The following is a 20,119-nucleotide window of genomic DNA, read 5'->3' on the forward strand; positions in this document are numbered from 1 at the left end:
TCACAAGTGCATTAAATTCCCTCATGAAAATGTGTCCATGCAAATACAGTAGGCCTACAGTGACAAAGTATGAAAAATGACAATCTTCTTTAGTTCAATCAAAAGCATTGAAAAGACATAGCCAAGGCCTACTTCTAAAAACATTTCTAACCGTTTAGTCCCAAAGAATACATCTTTATTATATTTCAATATGTGACAGGCAGCATGCAAAAATGTAAAGTTTAAAAGCAGCAGACAATCATAGTACCATTATTAAGTCCAACGTGAACTAAACATTATTACAAATGCACAGAAAGCATCCATGAACACACGAACTCACAAGTGACGGTTAAAGGCATTGTGTTAAGTCTCAGAAGCACTTACTCAGAGTATAACACAAATACATATGGCTACATTATCTGTGAACATTTATAAATGACAAATTCCTTGGCCCAATACCAAATCATCCCCCAGCCAGCCCTTACGCACTATTGCTGAATGCTGACACATGCAGTATCTACTATAATCCTTTCAGACCTACATATGTCTAGGGCAGTAGGGGTCGATTAGGGATTGGGTTCTCATGTTTTTGTTGTCCATTTTTGATTTACTAGTGTCTGTCTAAGTTAGTTAATTTCTTATTGATATGCACCCCTTGTTCTCAGCCTTCTGGTACACCCTTCCCCCTGGCCTATGGCTCCACCACTGGTCCTGAGCAGCAGGACTTTTTGGTTCCCATGTGTACCTCTAAACAGGACAGTGTCAGCCGGTCCCAACTCGCTCCCTACCACATCCCTTTGGCCCTAACCCTAACGATGTTTGAGGCTAGGGCTTAGTCTGAACTGACTGTGGCTGGCTGTACAGATAGATGAGTGATTCCAGGTGATTGTCTCCTGTTCTGTACACAATGGCGGTTCATCTCAACATGGTCTGTGTGTGTTTAACATCTCAGGAACCTAGAACGGCACTATGGACTGACTGGCCAGAGTAGTAGAGTTCAGCTACACCTGTCAGTGACATATGTCTTCTAACAGACTGGGCAGTGTTGGCCAACAGAGCATGTGTCTCTCAGAGCCATGGGTTTTTGTCTAGATGGTTAGTTGGCTCCCTCTACGGGTGAGACCTGAAACAAGTCCATGTGGTTCTGAAGCTCAGGCAGAGGAAGGGATGTGGTGGAAGACGACTGCTGCTGGATCTTCCCTATGAATTCCTAAATAGTGAAAAGAGAGAGAGTTATTCACAAGCAGTCAGAGTGTATATGTGTCTTTAACAGTTGTCAGGTTTCGCTTGCCCAAATTATTTTTGAACAATTATTACAATGAGCACCACCGATTTCCTGTTCCACACAGTGCAGAGGACACAGACATGTTTCAAGAAAACAATCACCGTTGGCCAGGGTAACTGTGACAGCTTCCTCCAATGAGAGACCACTTCTTCCTCTCCCAGAATCCCCCGCTCTACCAGCTGTCTGACCAGGAACAGGAAGTTGTCCCACTGTAGAGATATGACAGAGAGCATGCTGGTTTATCTGGGGGGCATAAAACCTGAGCTTCACATACTCGCGTCTACAGAATTGTCCCTGAAATAAGGTTGACATATTTACATTTAGGATGACATTTACATTTAGGTCATTTAGCAGATGCTATTTTCCAGAGTGACTTACATTAAGTGCAATCAACAAAGGTAGGTAAAACAACCACATATCAGTCAATGCAAGTCATTTCTTCAATACATACACTACCGGTCAAACGTTTTAGAACACCTACTCATTCAAGAGTTTTTCTTTATTTTCTACATTGTAGAATAATAGTGAAGACATCAAAACTATGAAATAACACATATGGAATCATATAGTAACCAAAAAAAGTGTTAAACAAATCAAAATCTATTTTATAGTTGAGATTCTTCAAAGTAGCCACCCTTTGCCTTGATGAGAGCTTTGCACACGCTTAGCATTCTCTCAACCAGCTTCATGAGGATTCACCTGGAATGCATTTCAATTAACCTGTTATGGCTAGGGGGCAGTATTTTCACGGCTGGATAAAAAACGTGCCCGATTTAATCTGGTTACCACTCCTACCCAGTAACTAGAATATGCATATACTTATTACATATGGATAGAAAACACCCTAAAGTTTCTAAAACTGTTTGAATGGTGTCTGTGAGTATAACAGAACTCATTTGGCAGGCAAAAACCTGACAAGGTTTCAGGCAGGAAGTGGCCTGTCTGACAAGGTGTCGTTCTTCTTGTCTCTGTTTATTGAAGAGTGAGGATCTTAGCTGTCCCGTGACACTTCCTACGGCTGCCATAGGGTCTCAGAAGGCGGTAAAAAGCTGAATCGTGGCTTTGCAGGCTCTGGCTGAAACAAAGTAGCGCGTTTGGGTAGTGGCTGGTTACAGTACTGTGAGACTCAGGCGCGTGCCCGCGTCGACCGAATGCTTTGTTTTCTTTCCTCTGTTTAGCTAAAAGGAGATTCCCGGTCGGAATATTATCGCTTTTTTACGAGTAAAATGGCATAAAAATGGATTTTAAACAGCGGTTGACATGATTCGAAGTACGGTAATGGAATATTTCGATTTTTTTTATCACGAATTGCGCCACGCGCGCGACCCTGATTTACCATTTCAGATAGTGTCTGGGACGCACGAACAAAACGCCGCTATTCGGATATAACGATGGATTATTTTGGACCAAACCAACATTTGTTATTGAAGTAGCAGTCCTGGGAGTGCATTCTGACGAAGACAACAAAAGGTAATCAAACTTTTATAATAGTAAACCTGATATTGGTGAGTGCTAAACTTGCCGGGTGTCTAAATAGCTAGCCCGTGATGCCTGGGCTATGTACTTAGAATATTGCAAAATGTGCTTTCACCAAAAAGCTATTTTAAAATCGGACATATCGAGTGCATAGAGGAGTTCTGTATCTATAATTCTTTAAATAATTGTTATGCTTTTTGTGAACGTTTATCGTGAGTAATTTAGTAAATTCTTAGTGAATTCGCCGGAAGTTTGCGCGGGGTATGCTAGTTCTGAACGTCACATGCTAATGTAAAAAGCTGGTTTTTGATATAAATATGAACTTGATTGAACAAAACATGCATGTATTGTATAACATAATGTCCTAGGGTTGTCATCTGATGAAGATCATAAAAGGTTTGTGCTGCATTTAGCTGTCTTCTGGGTTTTTGTGACATTATATGCTAGCTTGAAAAATGGGTGTCTGATTATTTCTGGCTTGGTACTCTGCTGACATAATCTAATGTTTTGCTTTCGTTGTAAAGCCTTTTTGAAATCGGACAGTGTGGTTAGATTAACGAGAGTCTTATCTTTAAAATGCTGTGAAATAGTCATATGTTTGAAAAATTGAAGTTTTTGTATTTTTGAGGAGTTTGTATTTCGCGCCACGCCCATCATTGGATGTTGGAGCAGGTGTTCCGCTAGCGGAACGTCTAGATGTAAGAGGTTAACAGGTGTGCCTTCTTAAAAAGTTAATTTGTGGAATTTCTTTCCTTCTTAATGCGTTTGAGCCAATCAGTTGTGTTGTGAGAAAGTAAGGGGGTATACAGAAGATGGTCCTTTACCAAATAGGGCTAAGTCCATATTATGGCAAAAACAGCTCAAATAAGCAAAGAGAAACAGCAGACCATCATTACTTTAAGATATGAAGATCAGTCAATACGGAAAATTTCCAAGAGTGCAGCGGCAAAAACCATCAAGCGCTATGATGAAACTGCTTCACAGAGTTCAAGTAACAGACACATCTCAAAATCAACTGTTCAGAGGAGACTGTGAATCAGGCCTTCATGGTCAAATTGCTGCAAAGAAACCACTACGAAAGGTCAACAACAAGAAGAAGAGACTTGTTTGGGCCAAGAAACCCGAGCAATGGACATTAGACCAGTGGAAATCGGTCTGAGACCGTGTCTTTGAGACACGGTGTGGGTGAACAGCTGATCTCCGCATGTGTATTTCCCACCGTAAATCATGGAGGTGGTGGTGTTATGGTGCTTTGCTGGTGACACTGTCAGTGATTTATTTAGAATTCAAGGCACACTTAACCAGCATGGCTACCACAGCAGCGATACACCATCCCATCTGGTTAGGGCTTAGTGGGACTATCATTTGTTTTTCAACAGGACAATGACCCAACACACCGCCAGGCTGTGTAAGGGCTATTTGACCAAGAAGGAGAGGGATGGAGTGCTGCATCAGATGACCTGGCCTCGACAAATCACCCGACCTCAACCCAATTGAGAAGGTTTGGGATGAGTCGGACTGCAGAGTGAAGGAAAATCAGCCAACAAGTGCTCAGCATATTTGGGAACTCCTTCAAGACTGTTGGAAAAGCATCCCAGGTGAAACTGGTTGAGAGAATGCCAAGAATGTGCAAAGCTGTCATCAAGGCAAAGGGTGGTTATTTGAAGAATCTCAAACATGTTTAACACTTTTGATTACTACATGATTCCATGTGTTATTTCATAGTTTTGATGTCTTCACTATTATTCTACAATGTAGAAAAAAATGAAAAGAAAAGAAAAGCCCTTGAATGAGTAGGTGTTCTAAAACATTTGACCGGTAGTATACATATTCTGCTTCAACTACATACAGTTGAAGTCAGAAGTTTACATACACCTTAGCCAAATACATTTCAACTCAGTTTCACAATTCCTGACATTTAATCAGAGTAAAGATTCCCTGTCTTAGGTCAGTTTGGATCACCACTTATTTTAAGAATGTGAAATGTCAGAATAATAGTAGAGAAAATTATTTATTTCAGCTTTTATTTCTTTCATCACATTCCCAGTGGGTAAGAAGTTTACATACACCCAATTAGTATTTGGTAGCATTGCCTTTAAATTGTTTAACTTGGGTCAAACATTTCGGGTAGCCTTCCACAAGCTTCCCACAATAAGTTGGGAGAATTTTGGCTCATTCCTCCTGACAGAGCTGGTGTAACGGAGTCAGGTTTGTAGGCCTCCTTGCTCGCACACATTTTTCAGTTCTGCCCACACATTTTCTATAGGATTGAGGTCATGGCTTTGTGATGGCCACTCCAATACCTTGACTTTGTTGTCCTTAAGCCATTTTGCCACAACTTTGGAAGTATGCTTAGGGTCATTGTCCATTTGGAAGACCCATTTGCGACCAAGCTTTAACTTCCTGACTGATATCTTGCGATGTTGCTTCAATATATCCACATAATTCTCCTACCTCATGATGCCATCTATTTTGTGAAGTGCACAATTTTTGTTCCCATGTGCAGTTGCAAACTGTAGTCTGTCTTTTTTATGGCGGTTTTGGAGCAGTGGCTTCTTCCTTGCTGAGTGGCCTTTCAGGTTATGTCGATATAGGACTCGTTTAACTGTGGATTTAGATACTTTTGTACCTGTTTCCTCCAGCATCTTCACAAGGTCCTTTGCTGTTGTTCTGGGATTGATTTGCACTTTTCACACCAAAGTACGTTCATCTCTAGGAGACAGAATGCATCTCCTTCCTGAGTGGTATGACGGCTGCATGGTCCCATGATGTTTATACTTGCGTACTATTGTTTGTACAGATGAACGTGGTACTTTCAGGCGTTTGGAAATTGCTCCCAAGGATGAACCAGACTTGTGGAGGTCTACAATTATTTTTCTGAGGTCTTGGCTGATTTCTTTTGATTTTCCCATGATGTCAAGCAAAGAGGCAGAGTTTGAAGGTAGGCCTTGAACGACATCCACAGGTACACCTCCAATTGACTCAAATTATGTCAATTAGCCCATCAGAAGCTTCTAAAGCCATGACATCATTTTCTGGAATTTTCCAAGCTGTTTAAAGGCACAGTCAACTTAGTGTAAGTAAACTTCTGACCCACTGGAATTGTGATACAGTGAATTACAAGTTAAATAATCTGTCTGTAAACTATTGTTGGAAAAATTACTTGTGTCATGCACAAAGTAGATGTCCTAACCGACTTGCCAAAACTGTGGTTGAAAAACAAGTTTTAATGACTCCAACCTAAGTGTATGTAAACTTCCGACTTCAACTGTATACACAAAACATAACATACACCAAGTAGCTATGCACATGTAGGCTATACTGAGACGTACCTGTGAGTCGCTGGCCATGAGGACAGCACTGAGTGTCATTTCTGTGAAGAGCAGGTGGAGGGGGGCTGATGAACAACAGTCTCTCCCCCACAGGAGGATCAACTGCTCCAGCAGGACTTTGATTGAACAGCCTACCCTTTGGACTGTGGAGCCCGGTAGTACTGGACCAGAAGACACTGTCCTACCAGGAGACACTGTCCTACCACATTCCTCCTGTGGGGACGCCACGGGCAGCTCCCCTGAAACTGCGCAGACACACATATAAACAAATTCAACAATGATAAAGATCAGGTCTCATCTGGCTTCATTCCATAATATATATCCTGTAGCCAACCCTTGTCATACAAGACATGCATTTAGGGCATGACAACAATGGAAGTGTTGGCAACAGGCAAATGAATGTACACAGTGTACAAAACATTAGGAACACCTTACTAACATTTGTTGCACCCCCTGTTTCCCTCAGAAGAGCCTGAGTTTGTCCGGACATGGTGTCTAAACTGTTCCACAGGGATGCTGGCCCATGTTGACTCCAATGCTTCCCACAGTTGTGTCCAGTTGGCTGGTGGACCGTTCATGATACACACGGGAAACTGTCGAGCGTGGAAAAACCCAGCAGCGTTGCAGTTCTTGACACACTCAAACCGCCTGGCACCTACTACCATACCCCATCCATGTCTCAAGGCTTTAAAATCTGTCTCCTCCCCTTCAATCTACACTGATTAAAGTGACATCAATAAGGGATAATCGCTTTCACCTCCTTCTCATGGAAAGAGCAGGTGTTCCTAATGTTTATACACTCAGTGTCTCCCCCCTGACCTGGTTTCTAGCCATAGTCCCAGCTCTTGTAATCTTACCTAGTTTACAGGCTAGTAGGACGGTGCAGCGTATCAACATCTGTTCAGGCATTGGGAATGAGAACTGTGAAGTAATAGGTAGGAGGGAGAGGGGAGAGAATAAATACAAATCAAAAACACATTTGTAGTATACATGTCTAGGTCTGTGGCGGTCATGACATTTCGTCAGCCGGTAACCGTCACGCAAATAACTGCCATTCTCACGTTTATTTGAGCATTATTTAACAAACACGTTTGGCATCTCCAAGCCGGCACGCTGCTGATGGTGGCAGTTGAAACATCTACAGTGCATTTGGAAAGTGTTCACACCCCACATTGTTACGTTACAGCCTTATTCTAAAATGGATTAAATAATTTTTTTCCCCTCATCAATCTACACAAAATACCCCATAATGACAAAGAGAAAACAGGCTTAGATTTTTGGCAAATGTATTAAAAATAAAAAACAGAAATACCTTATTTACATAAGTATTCAGACCCTTTGCTATGAGACTCGAAATTGAGCTCAGGTGCATCCTGTTTGCATTGATAATCCTTGAGATGTTTCTACAACTTGATTGGAGTCCACCTGTGGTAAATTCAATTGATTGGACATGATTTAGAAAAGGCACACACCTGTCTATATAAGGTCCCACAGTTGACAGTGCATGTCAGAGCAAAAACCAAGCCATGAGGTTGAAGGAATTGTACGTAGAGCTCCGAGACAGGATTGTGTTGGGGCACAGATCTAGGGAAGGGTACCAAAACATTTCTGAAGCATTGAAGATCCCCAAGAACATAGTGGCTTCCATCATTCTTAAATTGAAGAAGTTTGGAACTACTGCCCGGCCAAACTGAGCAAACGGGGGAGAAGGGCCTTGGTCAGGGAGGTGACCAAGAACCCAATTGTCACTCCTGGTCCACTACTACTCTCCCATCTCCTCTGTGGAGATGGGAGAACCTTTCAGAAGGACACGCATCTCTGCAGCACTCCACCAATCAGGCCTTTATGTGGAAGCCACTCCTCAGTAAAAAGGCACGACAGCCCGCTTGGAGTTTGCTAAAAGGCACCTCAAGAACTCTCAGACCATGAGAAACAAGATTCTCTGGTCTGATTGAACTCCATGGCCTGAATGCCAAGAGTCACATCTGGAGGAAACCTGGCCCCATCTCTACGGAGAAGCATGGTGGTGGCAGAATTATGCTGTGGGGATGTTTTTCAGCGGCAGGGACTGGGAGACTAGTCAGGATCGAGGGAAAGATGAAAGGAGCAAAGTATAGCGAGATCCTTGATGAATACCTGCTCCCGAGCGCTCGGAACCTCAATCTGGGGCAAAGGTTCACCTTCCAACAGGACAACCCGTTAGCACACAGCCAAGAAAATGCAAGAGTAGCTTCGGGACAAGTCTGTGAATGTCCTTGAGTGGCCCTGCCAGAGCCCGGACTTGAACCCAATCGAACATCTCTGGAGAGACCTGAAAATAGCTGTGCAACGACGCTCCCCATCCAACCTGACAGAGCTTGAGAGGATCTGCAGAGAAGAATGGGAGAAACTCCCCAAATACAGGTGTGCCAGGCTTGTAGTGTCATATCCAAGAAGACTTGGTGCTGTAATCGCTGCCAAAGGTGCTTCAACAAAGTACTGAGTAAAAGGTCTGAATACTTATGTAAAAGTGATATCAGTTTATTTTTAATACATTTGAAAACTTTCCTTAAACCCCGTTTCTGCTTTGTCATTATGGGGTATTGTGTGTAGATTGATGAGGGGGAAAAAACAATCGAATCTATTTTAGAATAAGGCTGTAACATAAAATGTGAAAAAAGTGAAGGGGTCTGAATAGTTTCCGAATGCACTGCATTTATTTTAGGGTTAGGCAGGTCTAAAAAAAATATATTAAAAATGTACTTCATAAAAACAAAATAGTGTATTATGAGTCGGCCTAATGCACGTTATCTGGCCATGCCAATGGCAGCCTCGGCTGTAGGTAGTCTGTTAAATTATCAAGATGTGATCATTTGAAACAGGTCCTATACACTAGATTTAGAGTTACTTGGCAACTTTAGTTGTGAATGATACAAACCTTAGAAAAGATATGGGCTGCATGATGCGATTATAGGGTATTGATGATTTGAGAAAGTTGCACCAAAAAAAAGCTGTCGCTCTGTTCCTTGCCTCAGGCTGCACACGCTGTTCTCTCATCAAGTGATCATATTTTCACTATTCTAAATGTAATCTTGTCTTTACTATTATGTCAAATTAGTTTTAATTTAGAATGGGCCATTATCAAATGGGCAGAAACAGGGGCATGGGAAAAAAGACATGTCATCCATTTGCACTCGAATAGTGAATGGAGGCTGTGCTTTCCTGCGGTTCCTTTTATGCTGGGTAGGCTACTCCGGTTTTACAGTAGAGCAATGTGCTTAATATTAGCAACTGAGAAATAAATATATTAGTACTAGAAAGCTGGGATCCTCCTCTTTTTAGTGGCAACCATCAAAACTCTGCTTTCACACGGGATTGCATGTAGAAATGTCTGGGCTCATAAGAACACTTATTTCACTTCACGCAACACTGCTTGAGGAGCAGCCTCTCGCTGCGCGACAGATGATATTCCAGCTAAACTCTGTATGCCGTGGACTCTCTAACCCAGTTCCTGCAGCTACCCTGTGCTTCATTTGGGAAACCAAGCGAAATCTGTTCACGAACATCGATAGTAACATGTTTAACCAACGAAACACATTTCATTAAACTGTTGACAGCCCGTCTCGGCGTGCTCGAGAAAGTATTGAAGGAGAGAGAATAGACGGAAACGCGTGGTGGTGAGATATTAATTATGATATTTTTTTTAAAAGACCCTATTAGTAGGCTATTCAAGATCAAATACAAATTCACTATAATTATAGGCTAACTATACTCCGTAAGTGAATGAACCAACTGCATCACCTAGGCCTATACGTTCTCTCCCAGACTCCTGGATAGAACGTTTGGAGCGGAGCATAAGGTAACCAGGCCATCCAGTATGCATAACCCTAAAGTCCACACTCAAAGGTGATTACTGGAGTAGTTGAATTTTGGAATAGCCTATAGGCTAGACAATTATGTACCAAAGACATCTTAAATCTGTTGGTTTTTAATGTTTTTCTGCCGTGCGTTATAATATATATATATATATATATATATATATATATATATATATATATATATATATAGACCTATTGTATAATGGCACAATCATTAATTTAATTCAGGCTTTATACAGGCCAAAGCATAAACTTTAATATGTCAATGGGTGTTCTACATGCGATGCCTTAAATGCTTTGCATTAATCATCACCTTAGAAAGCGCTGTCCATTTCATTGTGTTGGGTTTTGAAACAACATCCACAACGACCATGTTTTCCACTCAGTTTTAACCTGCTGTTGAACTTCTTTCTTCAAAGTGATCAATCACAGTGAGTCAAACATTGACAATAACAGTGAGTTTTAAAAGCATGACCTACTGTTTTGATGATAAGTGTTTGTGATTTTCCATTGTATTTGCATTGATGTCAGAGTGGGTTAGAGGGACAACAGAGACCTGAGTACCAGACCATTAGTGACCTGATGATCGTTAGAGTTGGGTACTACCAACGCATCAGTGCCATTCATGTCAAAGCGCATAGGAGATTACCGTGACTCAAACGGTCATGTGGAATTTTGACTGCGGTCATGACTGCAGGTGTGGAGGTAATACGGTCACCGCAACAGCCCTATGCAGGACCTCTATCTGAACCATAAACCCATGTTCATTGTGGGAGTTTAAAGCATGTGTTAATCAGGGCCAATGTGACAACAGCCTGCGGTACCTTTTTGCAGCTCAGTGCGTCTCCTACTTTGCCCAGTAGAGCATTCAGCTGTAGACAAGTCAGCACCTCCTTTTCAGACCTGGGGCCTACTGCAATACTCAACACCTCCTGTAGGGGGGCACAATCATCCTCTTTTATATCATTATCAATAAGACTGATACACCAGAGCTGAACTTCACATAATATACCATTATTCTGATAGCATACAATCAATCATACTTCTGTCTATCTATCAAAGTCAAATCAAATTTTATTGGTCGCATACACATATTTAGCAAATGTTTTTGCGTGTATAGCGAAATGCTTGTGTTCCTAGCTCCAAACTAGTGTCCATAATAAGGATAGCATTACATCCTGGTATTCTACATTCATTAGAACAGTACCTTAATCTCTACCAGGACATCAGATGGTAGTGGTGCACTGTGGGGGCAGTCTGGAGGGCAGGACGTCCCAGCCTCCTCCTTGCCCATGTCCCGTTTTGGGGTACGTGACTGCTCCTGGGTGACTGCTACAGCTCCAGCTTTAGCCCCAAGACCAGAGCCAGAACCTTCCATACCACTAGCCTCTGGGCTGGGAAGAGACTTCATCACACGGTCAAACTTTGTTTTCCACTCTCGCTTGACCAGGGCTGTGATGTTGGAGGAGAGCCAGCTACAGGCCTTCTCAGTGGCCAGGCGCTTGGTGATGTTCTCAGACGTAGTGAGAACCTGGCGGGAGAGACAATACATGTTAGCATCGTCAGCAAGGACTGATTTAGCTAGAGCTATTTTATTACGATTTTTTTTGACTAAGTGTGATGTGCTGTTGTCTCACCTAGCTATATTTAGACCGATGCACTTGCATGTCAATGTAGACAAGAGTTAAAAGAGCAACGCTGAATAGACTTACGGCGGGAGACGTCTCGTCAGGAAGAAGAACTCGGATGGCTTCTGGACCCTTCTCACTGCAAAACCTGAACGCACAAGAGTCTGTAGTCAAAGCCCCACAAAAAGTAGAGTCACACCCCTACAGACCTGGGTTTAAAATAGTACCATAGGCAGGGCTTGCACTTTAGGGACCATTTCATTGGCAAGCTCCATGAATCAAGTATATAACCACACACAGAGGAAACCACGTGTACCTGGTAGCTCTCTCCAGAGCCTCCTGACCCCCGTCACAGAGCTGAGCACAGATGGAGTCGTTGAGTATCAGAGGGTTGGCCCCTGGTGAGATCAGCCCCTCCCTCAGCAACCGCTCTCCACCACGGACCAGCTCACACACCAACGTGACCCTGCAACACAGTCACATGAGGATACTACACGTATCAACACAGACGCCTACAAACAGTGGATACATACGATCACTATATTATATACCACGAGAGTGCAAAACATTAGGAACACATCTTTCCATGACGTAGGCTGACCAAGTGAAAGCTTTGATCCCTTATTGACGTCGCCTGTTAAATCCACTTCAATCAATCTGGATGAAGGGGAGGAGACAGATTAAAAAAGGATTTTTAAGCCTTCAGACATGGATTCTGTACGTGTCATTCATGAATGGGCAAGACAAAAGATTTAAGGGCCTGTGAACGGGGTATTGTAGTAGGTTCCAGGCGCAGCGGTTTGAGTGGGTCAAGAACTGCAACGCTGCTGGGTTTTTCACGCTCAACAGTTTCCAGTGTCTCAAGAACGGTCCACCACCCAAAGGACTTCCAGCCAACTTCACACAACTGTGGGAAGCATTGGAGTCAACATGGGCCAGCATCCCCGTGGAACAGGTGACACATTTCAGAGGCCATGCCCTGGTAAAATGAGGCTGTTCTGAGGGCAAAAGGGGGTGCAACTCAATATTAGAAAGGTGTTCCTAATGTTGTGTACACTCAGTGTATACTGTACACACACACACACGACAGTACCCACTTCATGTGTTTGACACAGTTGGATCCCACCCTCTCAGCTACAAACTCCACCGTTCGTCTGAGCGATGGAGGCTGGTTATGGAAGAAGGCTTGCTCCAAATCCACCTTTACAGACAAAGGTAACAACACAGTCAAATCAATGTGCTTCCGGAGACACATTTCTTCCTATTTAGTATGCTTTGCTGGAAAGATGGAAAGATAGTAGGAGAGTATCACATAGGCGCTAGGTGGGATTCGAACCCAGGCACGAACCACTAGGCCAGCTACACCTAGAATCGTACCTGAAGTTTTTGCTGTGACCTGGTGATAATGGGGGTTCCTCTCAGCTCAGCAGAGGTAGGGGTGATCTTACGGATGAGGCCTCCACCCCTGGCAGAGCTACCGGCCACAAAGGCAGCGAGGAGCTTACGGAACTCACCTGATGGAACAGATAATCAAACAACTACATTTGTGAGAATACCATTCGGGGCCCCTGCAGAAGACTTTGCAAACATAGAAATAGAATAGCTATTGTCCATTGCCAGGGTTGGGGAGGAACGGATTACATGTAAGGGATTACAAAAACAACGGTAACTGTAATCCGTTACCAGCAAAAAATATTGTAAATCAGATTACAGATACTTTTGAAAAACTAGATGATTACTTCGAGGATTACTTTTAAATTCAGAACGGATGTTTGTGAGAAAAATAAAATCTTTGACACTTGTTGTTTTCTCAATGACATTCAAATCAGCATTGAAAAAAGGAGCAAGCTTAAGTTTGTTCCACCTGAGTGACTCGGCTACAGTCCAAGCCATCTTCCAATGGCGCGACTACTGTCGGCATCCAAAGATTATCCAACTTGAACAAAGGCTTGGAGGTCAGGACGACAGCAGGGGTGTAGTCTACAGCGATACGGGTATCACTTATTATTGATATCTACATAGCGCGTTGATGCGAATCACAACGCAGCTCTCTCATTTAGCTATTTGCGCCTTACGGATTGTGGTTGTTGTGGATGGCTGTTCACAAATCTAAACGTGTATTTGAACCCAATAATGGTTGAATTCAAGAAGTTTAAGCTGCCTATCAATCATTCTTCATGAAACCAGTGGACAGCCAGTGAAAAATGCACTCTTGCAACAGCTGCATAGTGCGGATCCAAGCCTATGGAATAAAATGGGGCTTTTATTGCTCATCTAATTCATGCTGATAAAACCATTATCCATAGGCCTAATGGACACATGCTCAATCTCACACACTTTTGATAAACTTAAGGGGCAATCTGTTGTTGCTACATACATTTTGGGACTTGTAAATTATATCAATGTAAAGATATAATTTATGTAGCAGAAAGTGATGGTTAGAAGAAGCATACATAACCAACCCATAAAAGTTAAATTTAACATCCATATATGGCCAGCTATGTAAACTTTAACATTGATTTATCCTGCAATAGATGTCATTCAATTGGTAACATACATTTTTGTCTTCTTAAAATGCCTCTCAAGGGGAAAGTAATCTAAAAGTAACTGAATGTAATCAGAATTGGGTAATCCAAAAGTTACGTTACTGATGACAATTTTGGACGGGTAACTAGTAACTAACGGATTACATTTAGAAAGTAACATACCCAACGCTGTCTATTACTATAAATGACTCATTTGATTTCTATGGGATGTACCCACCCAGGAAAGGACAGCAGGTGTAGAGGAGCTGTTGGTCCACCAGGGGGAGACAGTCCTAAAGAAATGTTAAAAAAAGATCATCAAAACTCATGAAAAGACCGTGGCATTTCGCCTTCAAATTTAATCGGCAAGAGCCATTCCAGTTAACTCACAAGTCCCTGGACGTTGGTCTGGCTCTCCTCTAGCTCAACATCTACAGTGAAGTCAGTACTGAAGAAAAGCTCCTCCGGGATCACTGGGATCTGGAACAGCCAGCCCAGTACAGCCACCATGAGAAGCTGATTCAGGTAACACACCTCTCCTTCTCTAGACAGCACCATCCGCCTAAGAGACACACACACACTGGGTCAGGACTTCAGATCACGAGAGAGAGAGAGAGAGAGACGGGGAAGCAGAGTGGAAAGGGAGAAAGAGAGAGATGGGTAGAAAGAGAAAGGGAGAAATGAAGGAAGAAACTGGAGACAGGAAGAAGGTAGAAGGAGAGAGGAGGAGGAGTGATAACACATGCAAGAGAGAGAGTGAAAGCGCTAAAAAAAGGAGAATGATAGAGAAAGTAACACACACCTGTATAGGCCGAGCAGCAGTCCCAGAACGGTCCTGTAGCAGAGGAGGAAGGGACCGGTGAAGTCCAGCATGGAGAGGAACTCCACCAGCCAGGGCACAGTCAGGATGGTCCGTCTCCTACGAACACAGCTACGCAGGACTGCACACACATCCAGCACAGACATACTCTGAGAATGGAGGGAAGGAAAAAGCACAGAGGAGGGAAGCCACAATCTGGTAAGAAACTAGTACTTTTAATAAAATCGTTATCTTCTGCGGATGGATGGAAACATATGCCTCTTCCAACCAGGGTGAGTGTCAGTGACATTTCAATTCAGTCAATTCTGGTTTGAAGTCCACTTCCTGAATTGCTTCCACAGACTACTATTCCAAGTCTGGTGCCACAGTACCTTGCTGCGGAGGGTGGCAGTAGCCTCCTGTATCTCCCTGGAGGGCCTCTCAGAGGTCTGGTACGGCAGGAAGGAGATATAACCCAGGAACTTAGCTAGAAGACGAGCCAATAGCAGGACAGAGGAGAAACGCTGCTTCTCATCCTGAGAGAGAGAGATGAGGTGGCACAGAGAGAGGGTGAGAGAGGAGATATAGGAAAGGGGGATATTAAAACAAGAAAATATATTCTCCACCAAGCCCCATTCTGAATGAGGTGAGAGATCTTGCACCAGGTCTACAGAGTAATCAGTGCTGACTTGTTGTTCCATGTCTCCCTCTCCCTCTGTAGTGGAGACCACAGGGGCCAGGACGGACACCTCGTCAAGCTGGAGGAGCTGCTGACACAGACTGTCCTTCAGGTGCTGGTTCAGCTGGCAGCTAGGACAGAGAGGCAGGGTTATGGGTAGACGTTCACCCAAATGACAAATCAGGATACTTCCGCATCTGTATAGATCTGAGAACAATCAGTCTGTATAAGATCACTGCAAAATGCACAAGTAGTGGTTAACACTGCAGGAGCCCGATCAATATGATTTGACAATCTGGTAATCTGCAAAATGCGACTGCATTGTATCCAAGCTGGAACACCATGGTCAATAATCTCACCAGCTTGCGGTCTTTAAGAAGTCCCTGAAGAACTCCTGGTGTCCTGGGAAGGCAGGTGGAGGACAGGGTCCCAGAATGCCTTGGGGCTGGATCAGACGCTCCTCCAGACGCTTTAGACGCCCCAGGCTGTCTGCTCCCAGCATGCCTAGCAGGTCCGCGTCGGGGGTGTCGCCCGGGGAGCCCAGAGCACGGGGACCTTTACACATCTAGAGGGAGAGAGGGGTGTGAGCGAGAGAGAGAGAGAGAGAGAGAGAGAGAGCGCGAGTGTGTGTGTAATTGCACCGTCCCAATTCCATACCTGCACCAACTGCTTGAGGAAGAGTCTGGCGAAATGGGAGTGGTTTCCAGTGGAGTTCAGTTGACTCACCATTCCTCTGAAAGGAAGAAGCACAACGGCACCACCATCATAACATGACCAATAACTAGGCCTTTTTCCTATAAAAACAAGACACCACATTTTGCCCGGAACCAGACTTTTTTTAGTCCAGGAATAGGCTTAATCTCGTTCTGTGAAACTGGCCCTTAGTTTTCTAACACTAGTATTGGTCTTACCTGACCCTACTGCCTAGTGCAGCTTCAAACTCCCATCTAGGTTCCTTGTGGAAGTCTTCCCACTCTCGCAGCACCTCGTAGAAAATATCCCTCTGCTTCTTGAAGGTGTGGAAGGCCTTGTCACTGCTGAAGTTGGAGCGGTTGTCAGTGGCAGGCTGGAACGGGACAGAGTGGATGAAGGTGTCCACAGAGGGCGAGACCTGGAAGGGAAGAGAGAGAGGGCTCAATTACAATTCAATTCATTGCTTTGCGATTAGGAACATTTGAATTGCTGTTTACTTCGGAGTTGACTGAAGTGAACGAAACATGAGTGTATTAGTGCTCTTGTCATATTGTGATAATGTTGGGTTATGTACCTTGGCTGTGCTGGCGTCCTGGGCCAGGGTCAGTCTGTTCCTCAGGGATGGAGAGAAGCAGGCCACTCTCTCGTTCTCAGCCAAGAGACGCAGGGTGTCTTTATCCAGGTGAGACACCAACCTGACACAGACAAAGATTGTTTTAACCTTTATTTCGCCAGGTTGTCACATTGACGTCAAATGACCTCTTTTACAAGGGAGACCTAGCCAAGAGTGCAGGTCCGGTACAAACACATATGGAGCCAGACTATGATAGGATTCAAGTCTTAAATGTTCAGTAAAATATGCCCCATAAAGAAGGAAGAACTCACTCAAACTGATTCTCCAGCACCCTGACAGAGAAGTAGACACAGTTGTGCACCTTGCTGAGGTAACCTCTTTCCAGGACATCTGTGTAGATCAAACACAACCAATAAAACATTAATTAACCATTACATTTAAATAAATACATTTGAGCTGAAAGAAAGAATATTACAAAACTCCATCCATACTGATTACAGGTCATGTTAAAGAATCTCCACCTCTCACCTAACTTCCTCATACTTAGATCCTTGTCTTCTTCCTCTGTGACGGCTGGTGTTCTAGATGTCAGAAGCTGCAGCACAAAGAACAGCTCCAGGAACACGTTGGGAACTAGGTTCTCTGTCAGAAAGAGATAGACCAAACACAATATTAGAATCTTCACCACAATTAATGTTATTATACAACAGTAATTCTAAAAAAACAAAATGTAAAAAAAAAAATCACACTACATGCACATTACATCGACTAAGGTTAACCCCCTTCTGGCATGAAACACTGTCTCCCCCTACAGGTCATGTACCAGAGATGCAGGTGCAGTAGAGGTCAGCCAGAAGGTCCAGTTCAGAGGTCAAGGTGACTTTAGAGGGGTCAGGACACGACCCCTGGGTGTCAGGGGTCATTTTGGAGCCTGATATCGACCGGAGCCCTGATTTGGTAGGGGTACAGGGGTCCAAAGAGGTGGGTCGAGGGGAGCCCACCTGCTGGGCTCGTTTACACCTAAAAGAAACAAGTAACAGGTTGAAAATGACAGCAAAGGAACAAGTGAGATAATTGAGATTGACAGAGGTAGAAAAAGGACTGGTTTCATGATCCCAAATAAGACTACTCCTGGATTTAAAAATATATTTTTAGTCCAGGATTTGGCTTACTCTGTGTTTGGGAAATCAGTCCTAGAAGAAGTCTGGATTAAAGGAAAAGAGGTGTGTGTTATAATGGTGACTGGCCTCCTTAACCCACTTACTTCACTCTCTTTAGCAGTTCTCTCTCCTCCTGCAGACTGAGAGGGGGGCTGCCCACGTTCAGGGCCCCAGTGATGCCCCCTTCGATGGCCCCAGTGACTGCCTCTGGGACTGGGGGAGGGCTGGAGGGCCTGGTGCTGAACGGGGTGGAAGTGAAACATGTCTTCGGTCTGGAGTGAGGCCGCTCCGCACTGACTGGGGTTGGGTTGATCCTCCGAGATGGTTTTGTATGCAGTCTAGTGGAGAAAGAAGTGGGGGGGACAGAACAGTATGATAAAATGACATTGTTGTTCATTGTTTAGGTTGAAGTAAGATAGGTGAGACGTTTCATTCAGTGATCTTAAATTCGATTCAAGGCATAGAACAGAACTCACGGTGGTGATGCATGCGACATCCCCATAGGTGGGAAGTCTTCCAGATTGGTTAGGTTGAGCTGGACCAGCGTTGTCATCTGAGCCATTGGAGGTGACACAGCTGGGTCACCCATTTTATTAGCCCCTCCTCCCCTTCCCTTCCTCCCACCACCCTCAGATCTTCCTGGCCCCACCTCCTCAGTCTGGAACACACCACGCCCCCCACCCTGCCTTCCCTGCCCTCCCATCCCGGCACTCCTCCTGCGGCCACGCGTCTGCTGCTGGACCCCCAGGCTGAGACTGGGGTGGGGTTGGTGCGGGAGCTCTGGAGGTGACAGCATGAAATCCCCCAAACTGGCTCTCTGGGCAGAGCGGCGCTCTGAGGGAGTGTGCCTGGAGGTGGAGGCTGAAGCAGGGCTCCTGGCTGAGCTGAAGGAAGGACTACTCAGGGCACTGATCCCACCCAGGCAGTGGGAGCCAGATGGGGGGTGGGTAGTATCCCACTCAGCCCCAGGGGACAGGGAGGGAGTGGAGAATAGCTGGACACGGCTGGCGCTACGAGGACCGGTTCCAGGTCCGGTAGATCTGCAGCCCCCCCTACGCTCACTGGAGAAGCCTGGCCCCTGCTGAGAGGGCTGGGAGACCCTGGGGTGGCTGGGGGTCTTGGCGGGTGTGGCAGGGCCATGGGTGAGGGCAGAGCAGCTCTGCTCTCGCAGGAAGTTCAACAGGAAAGGAACAAACTCCTGTCTCTCAATCTTCAGTGGTTTACACCATGCCAAGCTGTCACTGTCCTGTTGTGACAATAACAGTAGGAAGAATGTATGAGAACATCTCAAGAATATCTAGCTACATAAGGTTAACAAGCTAACGTTAGCTAGTTATCTTGAAGTGATCATCGTTAGCTAGCTAGCAATACTTTCCTAAAGAACTAGTTACGTTAGTTGATGACCTGATTTACATCATTCTGAAGATGATACGACAGGTAGCGAGTTGTCAGTTGACTAGCTGGTAAGCTATTGATTTCATAACAGTTAGCTAGCAAACTGGCTAGCTAGCCTAGTTTCCATATTGAAAACAGCAGGTGAGCGAGCAGTGGAAAAGTTTTGTTTACATCCGTTCCACGATGACATTTCGCAGGGCATGCAAAACTATTGAAACCAGACCCCACGAAATCCACTTAATCTCGGGTTTGCATTGTCACTTACCCCGTCGTGTTTTAGCCATTCTACGGCCTTGATAGCTTCCACTTCCTTCTGCAGCAGCGATTCCAAAAGAGCCGCCATTCTGGTCTGAGCAGGCGCTGTCTGGCACTCTGCCTGCTGCTTGGAGTTGGGGGCGGACCAGAATGGGAGCAGGCGCTGTCTGGCACTCTGCCTGCTGCTTGGAGTTTGGGGCGGACCAGAATGGGAACAGGCGTTGTCTGGCACTCTGCCTGCTGCTTGGAGTTTGGGGCGGACCAGAATGGGAGCAGGCGTTGTCTGGCACTCTGCCTGCTGCTTGGCGTTTGGGGCGGACCAGAATGGGAGCAGGCGCGCGAATGTTGCTACCGCATTGCCCTGAGGCGCGCTCCAGAAATAGGACAGCATGTCCACTTCAGTCAGATCGCTTTCTGTGACTGACAAGTCAACGTTTAAGTGCAAACAGCACTCAAACAGGAACCGGTTCCAATATTACGTG

At 44.6% G+C, this 20,119-nt stretch overlaps 1 protein-coding gene across 1 annotated transcript; it reads right to left on the bottom strand.

The window, feature by feature from the left end:
- Positions 1–153: 153 nt before the first annotated feature.
- On the bottom strand, positions 154–20,036 carry cdan1 (codanin 1). Its single transcript, XM_014195394.2, has 25 exons — positions 19,648–20,036; positions 18,464–19,233; positions 18,092–18,325; positions 17,651–17,847; positions 17,356–17,469; positions 17,139–17,217; positions 16,828–16,948; positions 16,472–16,671; positions 16,218–16,293; positions 15,920–16,125; positions 15,571–15,691; positions 15,274–15,417; positions 14,885–15,051; positions 14,473–14,644; positions 14,321–14,375; positions 12,935–13,071; positions 12,655–12,758; positions 11,874–12,023; positions 11,642–11,705; positions 11,137–11,460; positions 10,754–10,861; positions 6,930–6,993; positions 6,073–6,317; positions 1,366–1,473; positions 154–1,189 (listed from the first exon to the last, which is right to left on the bottom strand). The coding sequence occupies exons 1-25, from the start codon at positions 20,026–20,028 to the stop codon at positions 1,076–1,078; spliced, it is 4,455 nt and encodes a 1,484-aa protein (XP_014050869.2). The 5' UTR covers positions 20,029–20,036; the 3' UTR covers positions 154–1,075.
- Between the last annotated feature and the right edge of the window lie 83 nt (positions 20,037–20,119).

Source organism: Salmo salar, chromosome ssa01 (genome assembly GCF_905237065.1).
Source record: "Salmo salar chromosome ssa01, Ssal_v3.1, whole genome shotgun sequence".
Lineage (NCBI taxonomy): Eukaryota > Metazoa > Chordata > Actinopteri > Salmoniformes > Salmonidae > Salmo > Salmo salar.

Bases quoted from the DNA above. Each gene is read 5' to 3' on its own strand.
- cdan1 (XM_014195394.2), bottom strand. From the start codon at position 20,028: ATGCTGTCCTATTTCTGGAGCGCGCCTCAGGGCAATGCGGTAGCAACA. The intron at 17,848-18,091 runs GTAAGTGGGTTA...TGTTTCTTTTAG, and splicing joins GAACTGCTAAAGAGAGTGAA to GTGTAAACGAGCCCAGCAGG. The intron at 16,949-17,138 runs GTGAGTTCTTCC...TGTCTGTGTCAG, and splicing joins GTGCTGGAGAATCAGTTTGA to GTTGGTGTCTCACCTGGATA.